Below are 14175 nucleotides of genomic sequence, written 5' to 3'. Positions count from 1 at the left end.
GCATGCAATCACAGAGACAACCATAGCAAGACAGGCCCTGGCATGCCAGGGGGTGGGATGAGGAATAAAAACCTGTGAGGTGGAAGATGGGATGAGTGTGGTCTCAGCAGGGACTGGCAGGACAGAGACAACGGGAAGAGAAAGAGGAACAGCTTCTGGTATCTAAAAGCATGAATGGAGAGAAGTCAGGAGATGACTCTAAAGGCTGCGGGTGGAAGAGGCACTCCCCCCCCCCCGGCTCTCGCGGATGGAACTGGCCGCAGCGCAGACATTCCCCAAATGCTGAAGGATCGCCTAAGACCCCAGCGCATGTGGCTCACATTTGGGGCCGTTGTAGGCAAAAGTCCAGCAGGGGCTGCTCCGAAGACAAACTTGCAACCCCAGCATCTTTTGGAAAACACAAACATACACACACATTCCCCTTTTCTTCTCACCAGCAAGGCACAACACAACGACTCATCGAGTGATTCTGAGGGTCAAGGCTTCCTCATAAAAGGGGCTGGACTAGCTGACCCCTGGGGTCCCTCCCAACTCTACAATTCTAAGTTGGCTCAAGCTCCACAAAACACAAAGCTCCAGGAAACTGGAAGCGAAGCTGATGCTGTGACATTTGTGCCCCTTTACCAATGAAGATGCTGTGCAGTGTTGAAAGTCACAACGGCTTGTCAGTTACTTTCCATGTGCCCCTTCCTTGGGCTTTCAGACCCCAATCCATAGGAGGAGGCTGGAGTACCTTTTCCTGTGTGGAGTCCTCCTGGGAGAGGGCCCAGGCCAGTATGCAGACTGCGCTGGACCGTGGGGCAGAGGGAGGTCTCCCTCGGAGAGGCACTGCTGCAAAGGACCCCAGGAGTCGGGTCTGCAGCTGTGTTTCAGAGACCCAGGACAACATGGAGCATTTTTGCCAGTCCCAGGCTCTCCTGGATTTGGCACTGCAAGGCGTTAGCAAGCACAACTTGTGGCACATCTGTTCTAGTCTCCTTGGCTTCCATTCAGCTGGATTTGTAGAGCTGAGGCCAAGATGAGGTAGACTTAACTGTGGCCTTAAACCAGCAGGCCTCTCCCCCTCCCCCTCTGCACAGCCCCCAGCCCCCTTGGCACTGGGGGGGAGCTGGAGTCCAGCAACCATTGGAGAGCCACAGGTTCCCGATCCCTGTGCACCCCCAATATTTTTTTTTACTTTTTTTACTTTTGGGAGGTTTTTTGTTAAAAGGAAAAGAAAAAATACAGATACAATCAGTGATTTTCCTATCAGATAATATCTTATAAGCTTGCGGTTTTGAAAAGGGAAATTGTCATTACAATGTTAGCAACTGCCGCTGCCGGATCCCCGGCAGGTGGCCATCCAGCTGCCGCTTCAAAACTTCCACGGAAGGAAAGGCCACCCCCTGGAGAGGCTGTCCGTTCTGCTGCTGAACAGCTCTCGCTGTCAGAAAGCTCTTTACCTGCTTAGTGGGACTCTGCCACTGGTTCGAGTCCTACCTTCAGGAGCAGCAGGAGGCAAGCTGGCTCTTACTGTGTGCTTGCCTGGAAAAGCCTCACGGGGCCAAAGGTGGGCCAGGCAGACATCACTATCCTGCTTGCTCAGAAGAGCTCAGCACTCACCACTCTAAATTCTGACTTTCCTGGAAACCTTCTGGTGCCAAGGGGTCCAGGCCTAGTTTAAAATGTCCCTCAAGTAGCCTGTCATTCTAATGAATGCTTCATGCTGCTTTTAAATGTTTTTATGGTGTTATGCTATGCACTGCCCTGAGGATTTGCAATAGGGTGGTATATAAACCCTTGAATAAATATATAATAAATGCCCCCCTCCAAAACATGGGAGGGGGAGTTATCAGGATGCTCCCTCACCCCTGAGTCTTCACATCCTTAATTCCACCCCTTGACAGGATCACTGGCCACTAAAAGTAATTTTTGCACAGTCAGCCGTCTGTAAAGCCTGGCTGCACGCGCATCTATCAGCAGCAACAAAGCAGCACTTGAAGAAGCATTCGAGTATCTCTTCTTCCTGCTCCCCACACCCCTAATCACCAGAGCCCATAAGCTGCTCACGCGGCACACTCTAAACCGGGAAGACAACAGATACCAAGCGGGTTGACAAAAGCGGAGCAGGAGGTCATATTTTTGCATCCGCAAAGTCAAACCCTCAGACGTTGGGGGCGCCCTGGGCTTGCTGGGAGCCAGAGCAGAACTGCAGCTGAGTGCCCCTTCCTCCCCTTGTGTCCCCCTGCCAGGGGGGGAATCAGGGGGTGGGGGGTGGAGCACAATGCTATTAAGACATCTCCACCTACCCAGAGGCATCCAGCACACACAAGGCTGAATCCACAATCACTCAAAAGAATAATGCACCTGCCATTTTTACTTCACTGGCCTTATTAGGCACTTCCACAGAGCAAGGAAGAGTGAGCAGCAAGTACTGTAACAGAAGGAGGGGAGACCTTTGGGTGCCTTCCTCCCACAACGGCCAGTCCAGGTAGGCCTCTCAAGGGGCTGCCACCCCCTGAGGTCCCCTCTAGCCACAGGCAGGAGAGGCTCTTTCTGGGAATACAAGGCAAACCTTTAGAAGGAAAGCAGAGAGACCACCCAACTTACCTAGCTTTCCACTGCCCAAGCCCTCTCACACTCTCCTTTTGAGTCTTGCAGAAATGCACCCAACCCCAACATCAATTTCAGGGAGTTTATTAAGACTAAAGACCAAAGGAGAAAGGAGCAGGACAGACAGCCGTCACAGAACATTGAAGGCCGAGTCCATCTATCCTATCCATCCAGGGAGACTCACCTGGAGCCTTCATTATACACCTTTGGGTGCCAGGAGAAAATGTTCCTCTATAACCAGGCCTTTTGCTGATTACACACTCAAATGGCCTTGGAAATGTGTTTGTGGGACGGAGATTATTAGTTTACTTTTGTTTTTCCCTATGTTCTTTGTGTTCTTCTTTCGTAAGCTTATGTTGTGAACTGCCCTGTGATCTTCAGATGAAGAGCAGTATAAAAAAGTTAATAAATAAATGGGTTGTTGCTGGCATCCATCTGCCTCGAGAGACAACGGAGTGTCCCTCTGGGAGTCAAGTCAAACCGCTGCCAAAGTGACTCCCCAGGGCACAAGCCTGGCCAGGGTGCGAAGCAGAAACAGCTCCCTTGGGCATTATGTAAATGTTCAGCACATGCAAATTAATACTACTAAAGATGCAAGCAAGTGCCCTAAAGACTTCTCAAGCCCGGCCACCCTTTAGAAGCAAAGGACAAGCAAGCCAGCCTCTAAATTGGGGCCACAGGCAAATTATTTGGCCTATTTTTACAGAGCCCTCAACCAAATGCCAATGGCCCCCTAGTGAGGCAGAGTGACCTGGGCCAAAAGGGAGAGAAGAGGGGGGCAGAGAAAGAGGGGCAGGATCCTGGCCAGCACCCACTCTGTTCCTTCTCCCGGTCAGCAGATAAGCGTGAGAGAAAAGGCTGCCAAGCCCTGGTCCAACTGAATCCTCTACAAGCACACAGCATGTGACCTGCTTTATAAATAGGTTATTGGAATTGGACAGAATCAATATGGTCAGTGGAGAGCCCTGCTCATCATGTGCTGCCCCCACAAACACGCAGCCACCAAAGAATCAGGCACCCCCCTCAGAGCCCCCCACTCATCCAAATACCTTTTAAAGTGTTTAAAAAACCACTCCTGCTGCTGAAGCCCCCTCCAAAGGGTGGGCTCTGGGGGTTGCACAATTTTACAGTTCCGTTCACAGAAAACCAACTCCTCAGAAAACCAACCTGAGGTTTTCCACACACTCACTCACAACCAACATGTGGGGAAACCACCTTCCTTGGCCTGACATCGTGGCAACTCAAGGGAGCAGGAAAGCGCTTCAAGAGCACGCCAGCCCCCTTCCAGCTGACGCCTTGCGCTGGAGTCCTGCACAGAGGAAGAAGGAGCCGGGGCGGAGCCGGGGGGGCTTACCTTCTCTGAGGAGCAATTGGACCACGAGCTGTCGGAGCCCCACCCGCTGGCAGCCCTCACCTTGGCGGTGCTCTTGGTGGGGCTCTTCTTCACACTGTCGCGCAGGTTGGTGAACCTGCCCCTGTGTTTGGATGCCACAGGCAACGTGGCTGAAACACAAGGCGTCTGCCCGGCTGCATCCTGGGGCTGGAGCCCCGGAGGTGCGTCTGCCCAGGCCTTGGCGGCAGAGCCAGCATGCCTCAGAGGCCCCACTTCACAGCCGTCAGGAGCCCCACAGCAGCACTTGCGTGGGGGGGAACAGGCGGCCATCCGGGAGCCCAGTTAAGCTGCTCGGCCAGCTAAAAGGGAGCCCAGGCAGAAGCGGAGAGGCACTGGCACATTTCCTCCGGACAGCCGAGCAAAATGCTCTCCTGGCCAGTCCAGCAGAAGCCCGGCTTTGCACGCCCTCTCCAGAGACAGAAGGCGTCCCATTGGGCAACACGCTGTCGGCCCCTTTGCCAGGCAAACAGAATCAATGCTCTGCAGAGGGAAGAGAAGCTGCGCCAAAGGTCACCTGGCATGTCCACAGTGCCTTTATGCTGCAAACTCCAACACGGCAAGGAAGCCTGAGACCCTGCGCCACGACTGAGCATGAGGGCAAATGCTCAGCAGTACGTTGCATGGCTGCAGGTGTGCTGGGGAGGGCCAGGTCTGCTTGCCAAGGCCAGGCCAGCCCTTCTGCACTCAAATGGAATGCTGCCTCCAGGCCCTGCAAAGGAGGCAACCAAGATACCCAAAAGCTGTAACACCCCCCCCCCAGGACTACTGGAAACACACTGCCTCTCTCCAAAGCAAAGGAAAAGCCCCCCTCAGAGAGGGTGAAGGAGGCGGAGGAGGAAGCGTCCCTGCTGGAGGAGCTACCAAGTGAGGGAGTGTGTGGTGTGGTGGGCTCCAGCTGCTAGGTGAGAAGGACTCCAGAGACCTCCCAAACCATCCTGCCCCCAAGCTAATCTTGTGGATTGCAGCTGCTGAAGACAAAGAGTGGTAGAGTACGAGAAGGCCACAACTCTGATCCCCTACCTCCAAAGGCTGCTGTGCTTCTGTCTTGGAGGTGCAAGGGGCTGCCGGGTGGGAACTAGTCCTTAGAGATGGGCTCTGTGGATTAACATGAGGGTCTGCATCCACCTCACTCGACAGCTCAGAATTCAGGGGGCAGTGGATGCAGCAGAGAGGCACAGGGGCCCACCGTTGAGACACTCTGGGGCCTCTTTCCCTGGGTTTGCCAGCTCTTGGACTCCCTGGGGAGGAGACCATTTCTTCAGCCCCTTCCTGGGAAGCAGGGGTGGGATATCACACAGTTGCTAGGTAACCAAGGAAGCATCTCCTATTGCTTCTTTTAAAACTGTAAGTAAAATATGATGCACCATCTCACCTAAAAACATGAACTGGCAACCTATATTATTATTATTCATCCAACATTACAGGGGAAGAAAAAGAAGAAGAAGAAGTCGTCTGGAAAAAGGAAGAGGGGCAATTTGGTGGCTCAGGATGACATCTGTGATATACCGTAAAAATGTGAAGGGAAACATCTGCTGGTGCTTCTGCATTTGGTTGTGTGTCTGTATGACAACGAATCCATCACTGGAGAATCCCCAAGCCATTTCCGTACACAACTGCACACAAGAGGGCAGGATGCGACCCTCTCCAGACTCCAGGGCCTAAGTGTGGGGAGCAGAGGGCTGTCCTTTCGGCCTCACCTGGCACCGTAGAGCTGCCTCCACTTACACACCACCAAGAACCACATGCTGCACACAGCTGTGTGAGAAAGGAGCCCCGTTTGCAAGTGCCTGCTCGTGAGTAGGGGCTCCACATGGCTGAGGCACTCAACTGTGCAGGTGTCCCAGCGGCATGGAGCCTTTCCACACACAGGCAGGCGCTCGCCCACAGGGCTTTCTTTTCACACAACCATCCTGCTTGGCAGGGGGTTGGACTTGATGGCCCTTGTGGTCTCTTCCAACTCTATGATTCTATGATCTGCAAGAAGCACTGGCTTGGGGAAAGCACATGACCTCAGAGAGAGGGATAGAGCTGCAGCCGCACTCCTGGCCCTGGGAAACGGCCGGCGAATTGAGGCACAATCTGGGCTCTTCAAATCTACTGACAGCTCACACAATCCCTGCCAAACAGACACCACTGGCAAGAAGCACTGCTCTAGTTCCCAGCAGCAAGTGGGAAGGCAGAAAAAATCTGAGAGATGCATAATAAAAACAACAGCCATGTCTTTAAATACATCAGAAGCAAGAGACCAGCCGGGGAGATGGTGGAGCATTACACAAGGGAGCAAACAGAGTACTTGGGAAGGAGAGAAGCGGAATTTAATCTCTCTCTCTCTCTCTCTGTGTGTGTGTGTGTGTGTGTGTGTGAGAGAGAGAGAGAGAGAGAGAGAGAGAGAGAGAGAGAGAGAGAGACCCAAAAAATTGAGCCACGTGCCAACAAGGGCTTATTGACATTAAAAGTTAACCAGTCACCAGGTCCCCACAGCATCCACCTGTGAGTTAACGAATGTAAATGGGAATGCTGGTCTTCTAAGGAAATTACATAACTTGTCGCTAAAATCAGCCTACATTCTAGAGAACTGGAAAGTAGCCAAAGTAAGACTTGAGACTGAAGAAATTATAGGCAGGTCAGCTTCAGGCCTGGCAATATATTGATATATCACCCAGGACCGGTATGAGGGGCTCACCACAATGGGGGTTTCATTCAGCGCTATATCACGGGTGAAACCTCTGCCGCTCCTCAGTCCCCCCCCCCCCAGCACTCAGCATGCCTAGGGAGAAACAAGCTGCAGGCTGGGGCTGGAGGCAGAGGGACTCAGGAGCCACGGTGGTTTTACTAGCAATATACCACTGAGTGAAGACGCCATCGTGGTCAGTCCCCCCACCCCAACCAGTGCAGGAGTGCCACCAGCTCACATGAGTCATCGGGGGGGGGGCGTAAATCTGCTCCTGCTCCCAAACTGAGGAAGCCCCAAATAATTTTCCTGCTTGCACAAGAGCACTCAGCTGGGGGGGGGGGGGGAGCAAGTGGCCTCTTTCTCCCAGGAGAAGGAGGTTGCTTGCCCCCCCTTCCCCTCGCCGGCGAAGGCGAATCAGCCTTGCCAAGGGAGCCTGTCAGGGCTCCCTCCATCTTGGGGAGTGGTCTGGCTCACTCAGCTGTTGGGCGCAAGCCTCCCCCCCCCCCCCCCCCCCGCAGCTGAGCAGAGGGCTTGGGCCCTGCAAGGCTCTGGGATGAAAGAGCCTTGGCTCCACAGTGAGAGCTGTGGCAGTTTCACCCACCACCTCAAGGGATGGGGCCAATGCAGCTTTTTTCAACATCATGGTACATCGGCAAACCGCGATGTTGGACTGTGATGTTGAAAACCTAATATTGCCCAGCCCTAGTTAGCTTAATATTTGTTCCAGACCTATGGGTGGAAACTTGTGAGATACAATGATTGAGTCTTGCTGAAGCTGGATCAATGTGGCTTCTGCAAAAGGAAATCCTTACTAACATTTCAGACTGTCATTTTAGAATGTCAACAAGCAAGTTAGTAGACAGATGAACTGGTAGACATCAAATTCTTATACTTTCAAAAGGTTTCCACCAATTCCCTGACAAAGGCTCCTGAGCAACCTTCACAGTCCTGGAATTAGCAGGTAAGTCCTCATTTGATGGGTAAATGGTTAAAGAATACAAAACAGAGCATGAGATCTACAACAAGGTGTTGCCAAAGAGAATGCTCTTGTTTGGTGTGCAGGCAGCCAGTCTCGCTTTTCACCCACCTGCCAGTTTTCTATTCCCACCCCCCACAAGCCAACAGAGCGTCGGGATTTCTAAGCTACTGAGCATGTTCAATCCTCAGTAGGATGTGATGACGCAGGTGACACCAGCCCTCAGTTTGTGCCCCCCCCCCCTTTGGCAAACCTTTGTTTGCGGGGAGGGGGGATGCTGCACAGTCCAATACACCCCCCTCTTGTTTCTCCGTCATCTTGTTTGGGCTACACAGCTGCCAGAACTCGGCACCTAATGTGATATGATAGCAGAGTAGCTCTCACAATGAAGACAGATAAGAACGGGCACTTTTCAAAGTTTTCACAAACAATATGGAGTTATGGGTGAGCTGAGAGGTGACCAAATTTGCAGGTGATACCAAATTATTCACAATACAGTATTGAAAATCCAAGTGGCTTTCAGCGTTCTAAATAGATCTCTGCTAAGAAAATGTGATGCACACAGGAAGAATCTCAATCCCTCTCTTCCTCCAGCCACCCCTTCTAGGGACGTTCAGGGTTGGCGAGTTGAAATTAAACACACAGCAAGCCTTCCTGATTGCAATTTAGAAGCATTTAAGCTCAAGCAAAACCTTGGAGAAAAATGCCAGACCAAATTGAGATTTAACTGCTCCACGTGCATAGATAAAGAGTTTCCTAAGCTTTTTGCAATAGCATGTTTGTTTGTCATTCACCAAAATTTTGCATCTCTGCCTGTGGGACAGCAAGACACCTGCTGGCTCCTAGCCATCCACCCCAGCTAACTCTGCCCCACCCAGCTAATCCTCCCCATTCATCCCTGGCTCAGCCTTTCCGTGGTGGGTCATTGCCAAAAACCTTCTCCTGAAAGCCACAGGAGTGCTTAAAGGCTTTCATACTCTGCAGTGGCAACCGCAGCTACTGGGCTGCAACTGCCCACAATGGATGCTGCAGGATCCCTGCCACAAATAATAGCATCAAGCTGCTGGGGGGCGTTTTTGTCCCTCGGTGTTTGGGCGCCTCCGAGACGGGCGCTACTGGCGCCAGCAGGGTGATCCCAGAGCAGCACCTGGCAGAACTCCTCAGCAGCAGCCGCCAGTGCCCAGAGTACAGGGATTCCCGTGATCCCTGAACATTGGCCGCGCGGCTGGGGGCGATGCAAGTTCTTGCCCACAGCATCTGGAGGGCACCGGGGGGGGGGCTGCCCCCTGAACTGAAGCATCCAGACAGGCCTGCTCTTTCCATGTTTCATACACTAACCACCTTGTTTTACTAATTCAGACCTGGCTGCCAATTCATTTGCAAGCCCAGCCCCACAGGCTGGTTTCAACCTACACCTCTTGGAAACCTCCTGCATCACCTCTCCCCCCACAAGCCCCCCTGGGAACCTCAGACCTTTGTCTGAGCACTCAGCCACCCCCGCCCCCAGAAGAGGACCAAATGCCAACCCCAAGACCTCTTCCACAGGAGAGGGGCAGCTTTATCTCCCCTGGCATTTGGGCATGGTTCTGAGGCTTTGGGGTTGCGTCTGGTCATACTTAATTATTCTGGAGGAACACATTTAACAAGTACCATTGTTTTAGCTGATAAACTTTTGATGAATTACATTATTATATATTTTATTGCTGGGAGCCAAATAAATACAATCTATAACAAAAATTCGCCACCCGACCCCACCTCCACTCACCTTTCCCCCCTCCACCTCTTCCCCCCTTTTCTTCCTAATGTCTCAACAAATGAAACTGATCTGTATAAAATGTTACTTGAAACAAAAAGAGACACTGCACATACTTTTGTAAACCAAGAAAATCTTTAGTAAAAATAAATAAATAACAAAAAAAATCCATTTCTATGGGTTTGTGGGTGTGGGTGTATGCTGTGGGAGCTGTGTACTTGCTAACAATGTAAAATAAATGGATTTTTAAAAATAAATAGGTGACTCCATTTATGCACTCCATTGGTACTAAAAAGTTGAACAGACAAGTCCGGGGGGGGGGGGGGCAGAAAGGAGCGCATGAGCCTTCGGTCCAGGACAAAGCCTCCCTCAGGGATAGGAGTGAAAATGGTGTTTCTTAATTAATTTTAAAACTAATATCCCACCCTGTGCCTTGGGATGCCAGGGCAGGTTACAACAAGCAAGCAAGCAAGCAAGCCATCACAATTGACTTTGAAGGAGGACTCAAATGAGGGGACTGGGAAAAAGGAAGGTGAAAAGTTGTCAAGAGGGTCAAATCTCTCCACAATGCCTGGGGGTTATTCAAAGCCACCATCATAGGAACTCAGCCAGGACCATCTGAGGGAGGTCCACGGGGTGGCCACAAGAAGAGAGGCCTTGACACTGGTGGTTCCCCAACTCTGCAACGCTCCCCCCCCCCAGGGGCCAGACAATGTGCTCCTGTCACCCAAGCGTCGGATCGCAAGTATGACCATATCCAAGTCTTCATAGGTGTTCAAGAAGCATCTGTTCTCTTTACGTTCTTGAAAGATTTTGACTAATTAATGTTCCTGTATACATATACATGGGGACGCAGGTGGCGCTGTGGGTTAAAGCCTCAGCGCCTAGGGCTTGCCGATCGAAAGGTCGGCAGTTCAAATCCCTGCGGCGGGGTGCGCTCCCGCTGCTCGGTCCCAGCGCCTGCCAACCTAGCAGTTCGAAAGCACCTCCGGGTGCAAGTAGATAAATAGGGACCGCTTACCAGCGGGAAGGTAAACGGCGTTTCCGTGTGCGGCTCTGGCTCGCCAGAGCAGCGATGTCACGCTGGCCACGTAACCCAGAAGTGTCTCCGGACAGCGCTGGCCCCGGCCTCTTAAGTGAGATGGGTGCACAACCCCAGAGTCTGTCAAGACTGGCCCGTACGGGCAGGGGTACCTTTACCTTTACCTTTATACATATACATGAGTGTGTATGTGTCTTACATTTTATATTAGGAATGCCTTTATAATTAGACGTTGTTTTGAGCCAATTTTGTAGCAAGTGACAAATCAATGTAAAAAACAGTAATGATGATTATGTATACTATAGATGAGGGAAAGTGTCACCAAGGTCAAGAGGATACCTGCGTGGTCAGCAAGCAGTCAGGGAAGCTGTGAGGCGGCCAGGAGGCTCCCTTTAAAAACCAGAAGGGCTGCTCACATGAGGGGAACAAAAAGGAACACAAACTTTGGCAAAAGGAAGACAAGCAGACAGTAAGGGGTACAAAAAAAGAATTCAAGCAGCAGATAGCCAAGACCATTAGAATCCACAATAAAAAATATTTCAATGAATCAGGGGAAGCAACTGGACCATTTGAGAACAAGGGAGTTAAAGGTGTGCTAAAGAGGTTGGAGCAATTCCCCTATGAGAAAAGGCTGAGGGGCTTTTTAGTTTTGAAAAAAACACTATAAACTATTTTTAAAAACTAGGTGTGGCATGATAGAAGTCTATGAAATCATGCCGGGTGTGGTAGAAATAAAGACAACTTTGTCTTCCTCTTACATAATACTAGAAGAATCCAGAGGTATCCAACAAAGCTAAATATTGGAGCATTAAGGATGGGCAAGTATTTCTTCACACAGCACAGACTTACAACTATAGAATTTACTCCCAGGGGTTGCAGCGATGGCCACCATCTTGAATGGATAGCTTTGAAAGGGTTTAGCCAAATTAGTGGAGGATAAAGCTCAACAGCTTCCAGATATGAGGTCTCGGAATAACAGCTGTTGGGGAACAACAGTGGGAAGAGCACTGATGTCCTGCTTGCAGGCTCCCCATAGAAGCATTGGGTTGGCCACTGTGAGAACAGGAACGTGGACAGACAGGCACCAGCTGCCATCTGGACCAACCTAAAGGCCAGCCCCACGTAGAGCCGACTGCAGTAATCCAAGCTTGAGGACAACTGTGGTTGAGGGATCCGAACTCAGGAGCAGCTATATTTGTCTTACCAGAGTAGATGAAAGCACCAAAAGATACCAAACTAACTGAATAATATGCCAAGATCAAACTAAAGCAGATTGGCATCAGATGGAGAAGAGAAATTCAGCTGGTTCAAGGATTGTCAGCATCTTTGGAACAATTTGGCAGGAAGTCTAAGTCAACGCTCTTGCAGGAGCATCAGAATGGGATGATGCTCCTGGAGCAAGAGAATGGGATGCTTGGGCAGCAAAGAGCAATAGAATGCTAGCAAAAAAGTGGTATGGACATCAAGGGCCTGAACATGTGCAAAGAAGGATGAGGCCAGAGAGCTCATGAGGTGCTGCAGCAGTACTAAGATTTAGCTGGCAACTAGAGGCCTGGAGGACACTGGGCCTCCACTGGGCTGCAGAGAAAAGAGACAGAGGGAGAGCTGGAAGCCAGGAAGCACCCAGGCTCAGCCCCAAAGTCACTAGGACATTGCAATCCACCTGCCCCCTTCCCTCTCTGCCTATATCTGCAATGCAGGCCTGCCTTGTGGGATTGTGGCTGGTATAAACCATGGAGGTGGGAGAACTCAAGTCGAAAAGGCAAGTCCTAAGTAAAGGCTGAGAAAAGGCCACAAGGGAGCATGTGGGTGTCAGATATTGACAAAGGTGCCAAAAAGGAGGAGAAAACTTGCCCTATCTATATCCACCCAGGAAGGAAGATGAAAGTAACATGCTTGAGTTACAGGAAGGAAGCAGCCCAACATTTTTTCATAGCTCTCAGAGCAGCCCAGCAGGAGCCAAGGCCGCCTTGCAAAGCTGTGGAAATTCACCCCTTGGAAACTTTTCAAACAAAGTTGGGCAAGTTACAATCCCAGGGATGCTCTGGGAATAAGAGTGCTCTCCTTTCCTGCACTCAGGGTGGGAAACTGAACTCACTGCCCTCCCGGCCTGGTCGTTTCTTGGGGCTCTGCAGAGACAAGCCTCCCGGTCTTGGCTGCCAGCTCCTGTCAAGAGGCACTTCCAACTCTGTTCTCTTCCTTTATCTCACCAGGCCTACCAAGACCCCGCTGGGGTCAGACATCTCAGCCATGGCGACCCAGAGCCCTCGGAACAGAGTCAGGACTCTTCACTCCAGGACAACGCTTGCCCACCCAACGAAACAAGGCCATGCAGCCTGCTACTTGTGCCCTAGGTTGCCCTCCTAGCCTCTCCCTGGAATCCAGCTGTTTGACTAAGTCTAATTTTGCAGCCTCAATCGTGTCAGACATTTGTGCCAAAATCCCTATTTATGTGGCAGGTCAGAAGAAATGTTAAGCCACCAAGCTGGTGTTCATGCAAGTTTTTAATATGCTCAAAGCCAAACCCAGGCACCTATGAGCCTGACTGCAATATTCCTTCCTCTTCTAACCCTGCCCTAATCCTGGCAGCTGTGGAAGGAGATCTCATTGCCAGATCCAGCCCTTCTATCAATGGCTGCCCTCCCTCCCCTCCCCCTCCCCCCCCCCCCCGATTTCAACAAGTGACGCTTTACCTGGCTGGAGCTGGCAGCCACAGAGATGCAGTCAAAGAAGAAGAAGCGATGCCTGCGAGTGAAGAAGGCAGCAATCTGCTGCCAGCGCGAAGTCTCGGCCTCCTCGGAAGGCAGGGCATCCCCAGAGCCCTTCTTTGCCCACAGCTTCTGCTTGGGCCCTCCCGAGCTATGGCCAGATCCAGTGTTGCCGCCCCGACTGGTGCGCGAGTAGAGCAGAGTGTTGTTTCCAAAAATGTAATTCATCTCTGCAGCCCAGCAGGTGGCTGGCTGGCAGGCAGGCAGGCAGGCAGGCAGGCAGGCAGGCAGGCGTGGGTCCCCGTCAGCTGCTGAGCCACAATGAGTGATCAGCCAAACGGCAGGCAGGATTAGAGCTGCATCACTCAGGGAAGGAGAGCAGCCAGCCTCACTCACTCAGGCTCCCCTCCAGGCCAGCTCCCATCCATCGCGCCCGTGGCCAGGCTCTTGCCGCACCTGTTACTCCCCCGGGGGGCACTTCCATGGGTGGAAGGCAAAGGGGCAATCCTGCCACCTTCCAGGCTAGTATCTGCTTCTGTGGTCTGCCAAGATCAAAAACCTCCTCCTTTTGTCAGCAGTGAGGCAGGCGGAGTGGAACTCGGGGAGCGAGACCCATTAGCAGGTAGAGAGGGATGCTGCCGGCATCAGACAACAGATGCTCTCTGGGGACGCCTGACAAAGCACAGCGCTGGGCGGGTGGGAGGAACACCCGGAGCCAATCGCCACCAGCGCCTGTGCGAAAAAGCCAGAGGTGCCTTGCGGCTGCTTGCAGCCACTCCAGAAAAGGGGGAGCAGCACTGCCCACCCACCTCATGGCCAAACAGTTCTTAGTAGTATGGAAGCATCTTTAAACACACACAGACCAGAAGCCCCTTTTAAGCCTCAGAACAAACTACACAAGTGGTAGTTTCGGCAAGCCCACCAAGCAGGTTCCATTTCTCACCTATTAGAAACTAGCAGCAACAGTAAATGCTCATACTATTTCCTCCATCCCATAATAAACCAACAAGCAGCTGCTATATTGTGTATCGTTAGGT

General features: G+C 51.7%; 1 protein-coding gene across 14 annotated transcripts in view; it reads right to left on the bottom strand.

Moving 5' to 3' along the window:
* Positions 1 to 14175, bottom strand: part of DLG1 (discs large MAGUK scaffold protein 1) — an 89567-nt gene that overhangs the window by 39608 nt on the left and 35784 nt on the right. For 3 of the 14 annotated variants that reach the window (XM_079977777.1, XM_079977779.1, XM_079977782.1), the window contains exons 1-2: positions 13124 to 13381; positions 73 to 162 (exon numbers count right to left, since the gene is read on the bottom strand). The exons of 3 other annotated variants lie outside the window; for them this stretch is intronic. In XM_079977777.1, the coding sequence (XP_079833903.1) occupies positions 73 to 162; positions 13124 to 13366 (333 nt within the window). In that variant the 5' untranslated portion in view covers positions 13367 to 13381. Of the gene's footprint in view, positions 1 to 72; positions 163 to 5005; positions 5255 to 13123; positions 13758 to 14175 lie in introns of those variants that run through there. 8 more of the 14 variants (XM_079977771.1, XM_079977778.1, XM_079977772.1 and 5 more) reach the window with 5 other exon arrangements.

This window comes from Podarcis cretensis (assembly GCF_951804945.1).
Source record: "Podarcis cretensis genome assembly, chromosome: 5".
Lineage (NCBI taxonomy): Eukaryota > Metazoa > Chordata > Lepidosauria > Squamata > Lacertidae > Podarcis > Podarcis cretensis.
This window is presented reverse-complemented; position numbering and strand designations above follow the sequence as displayed.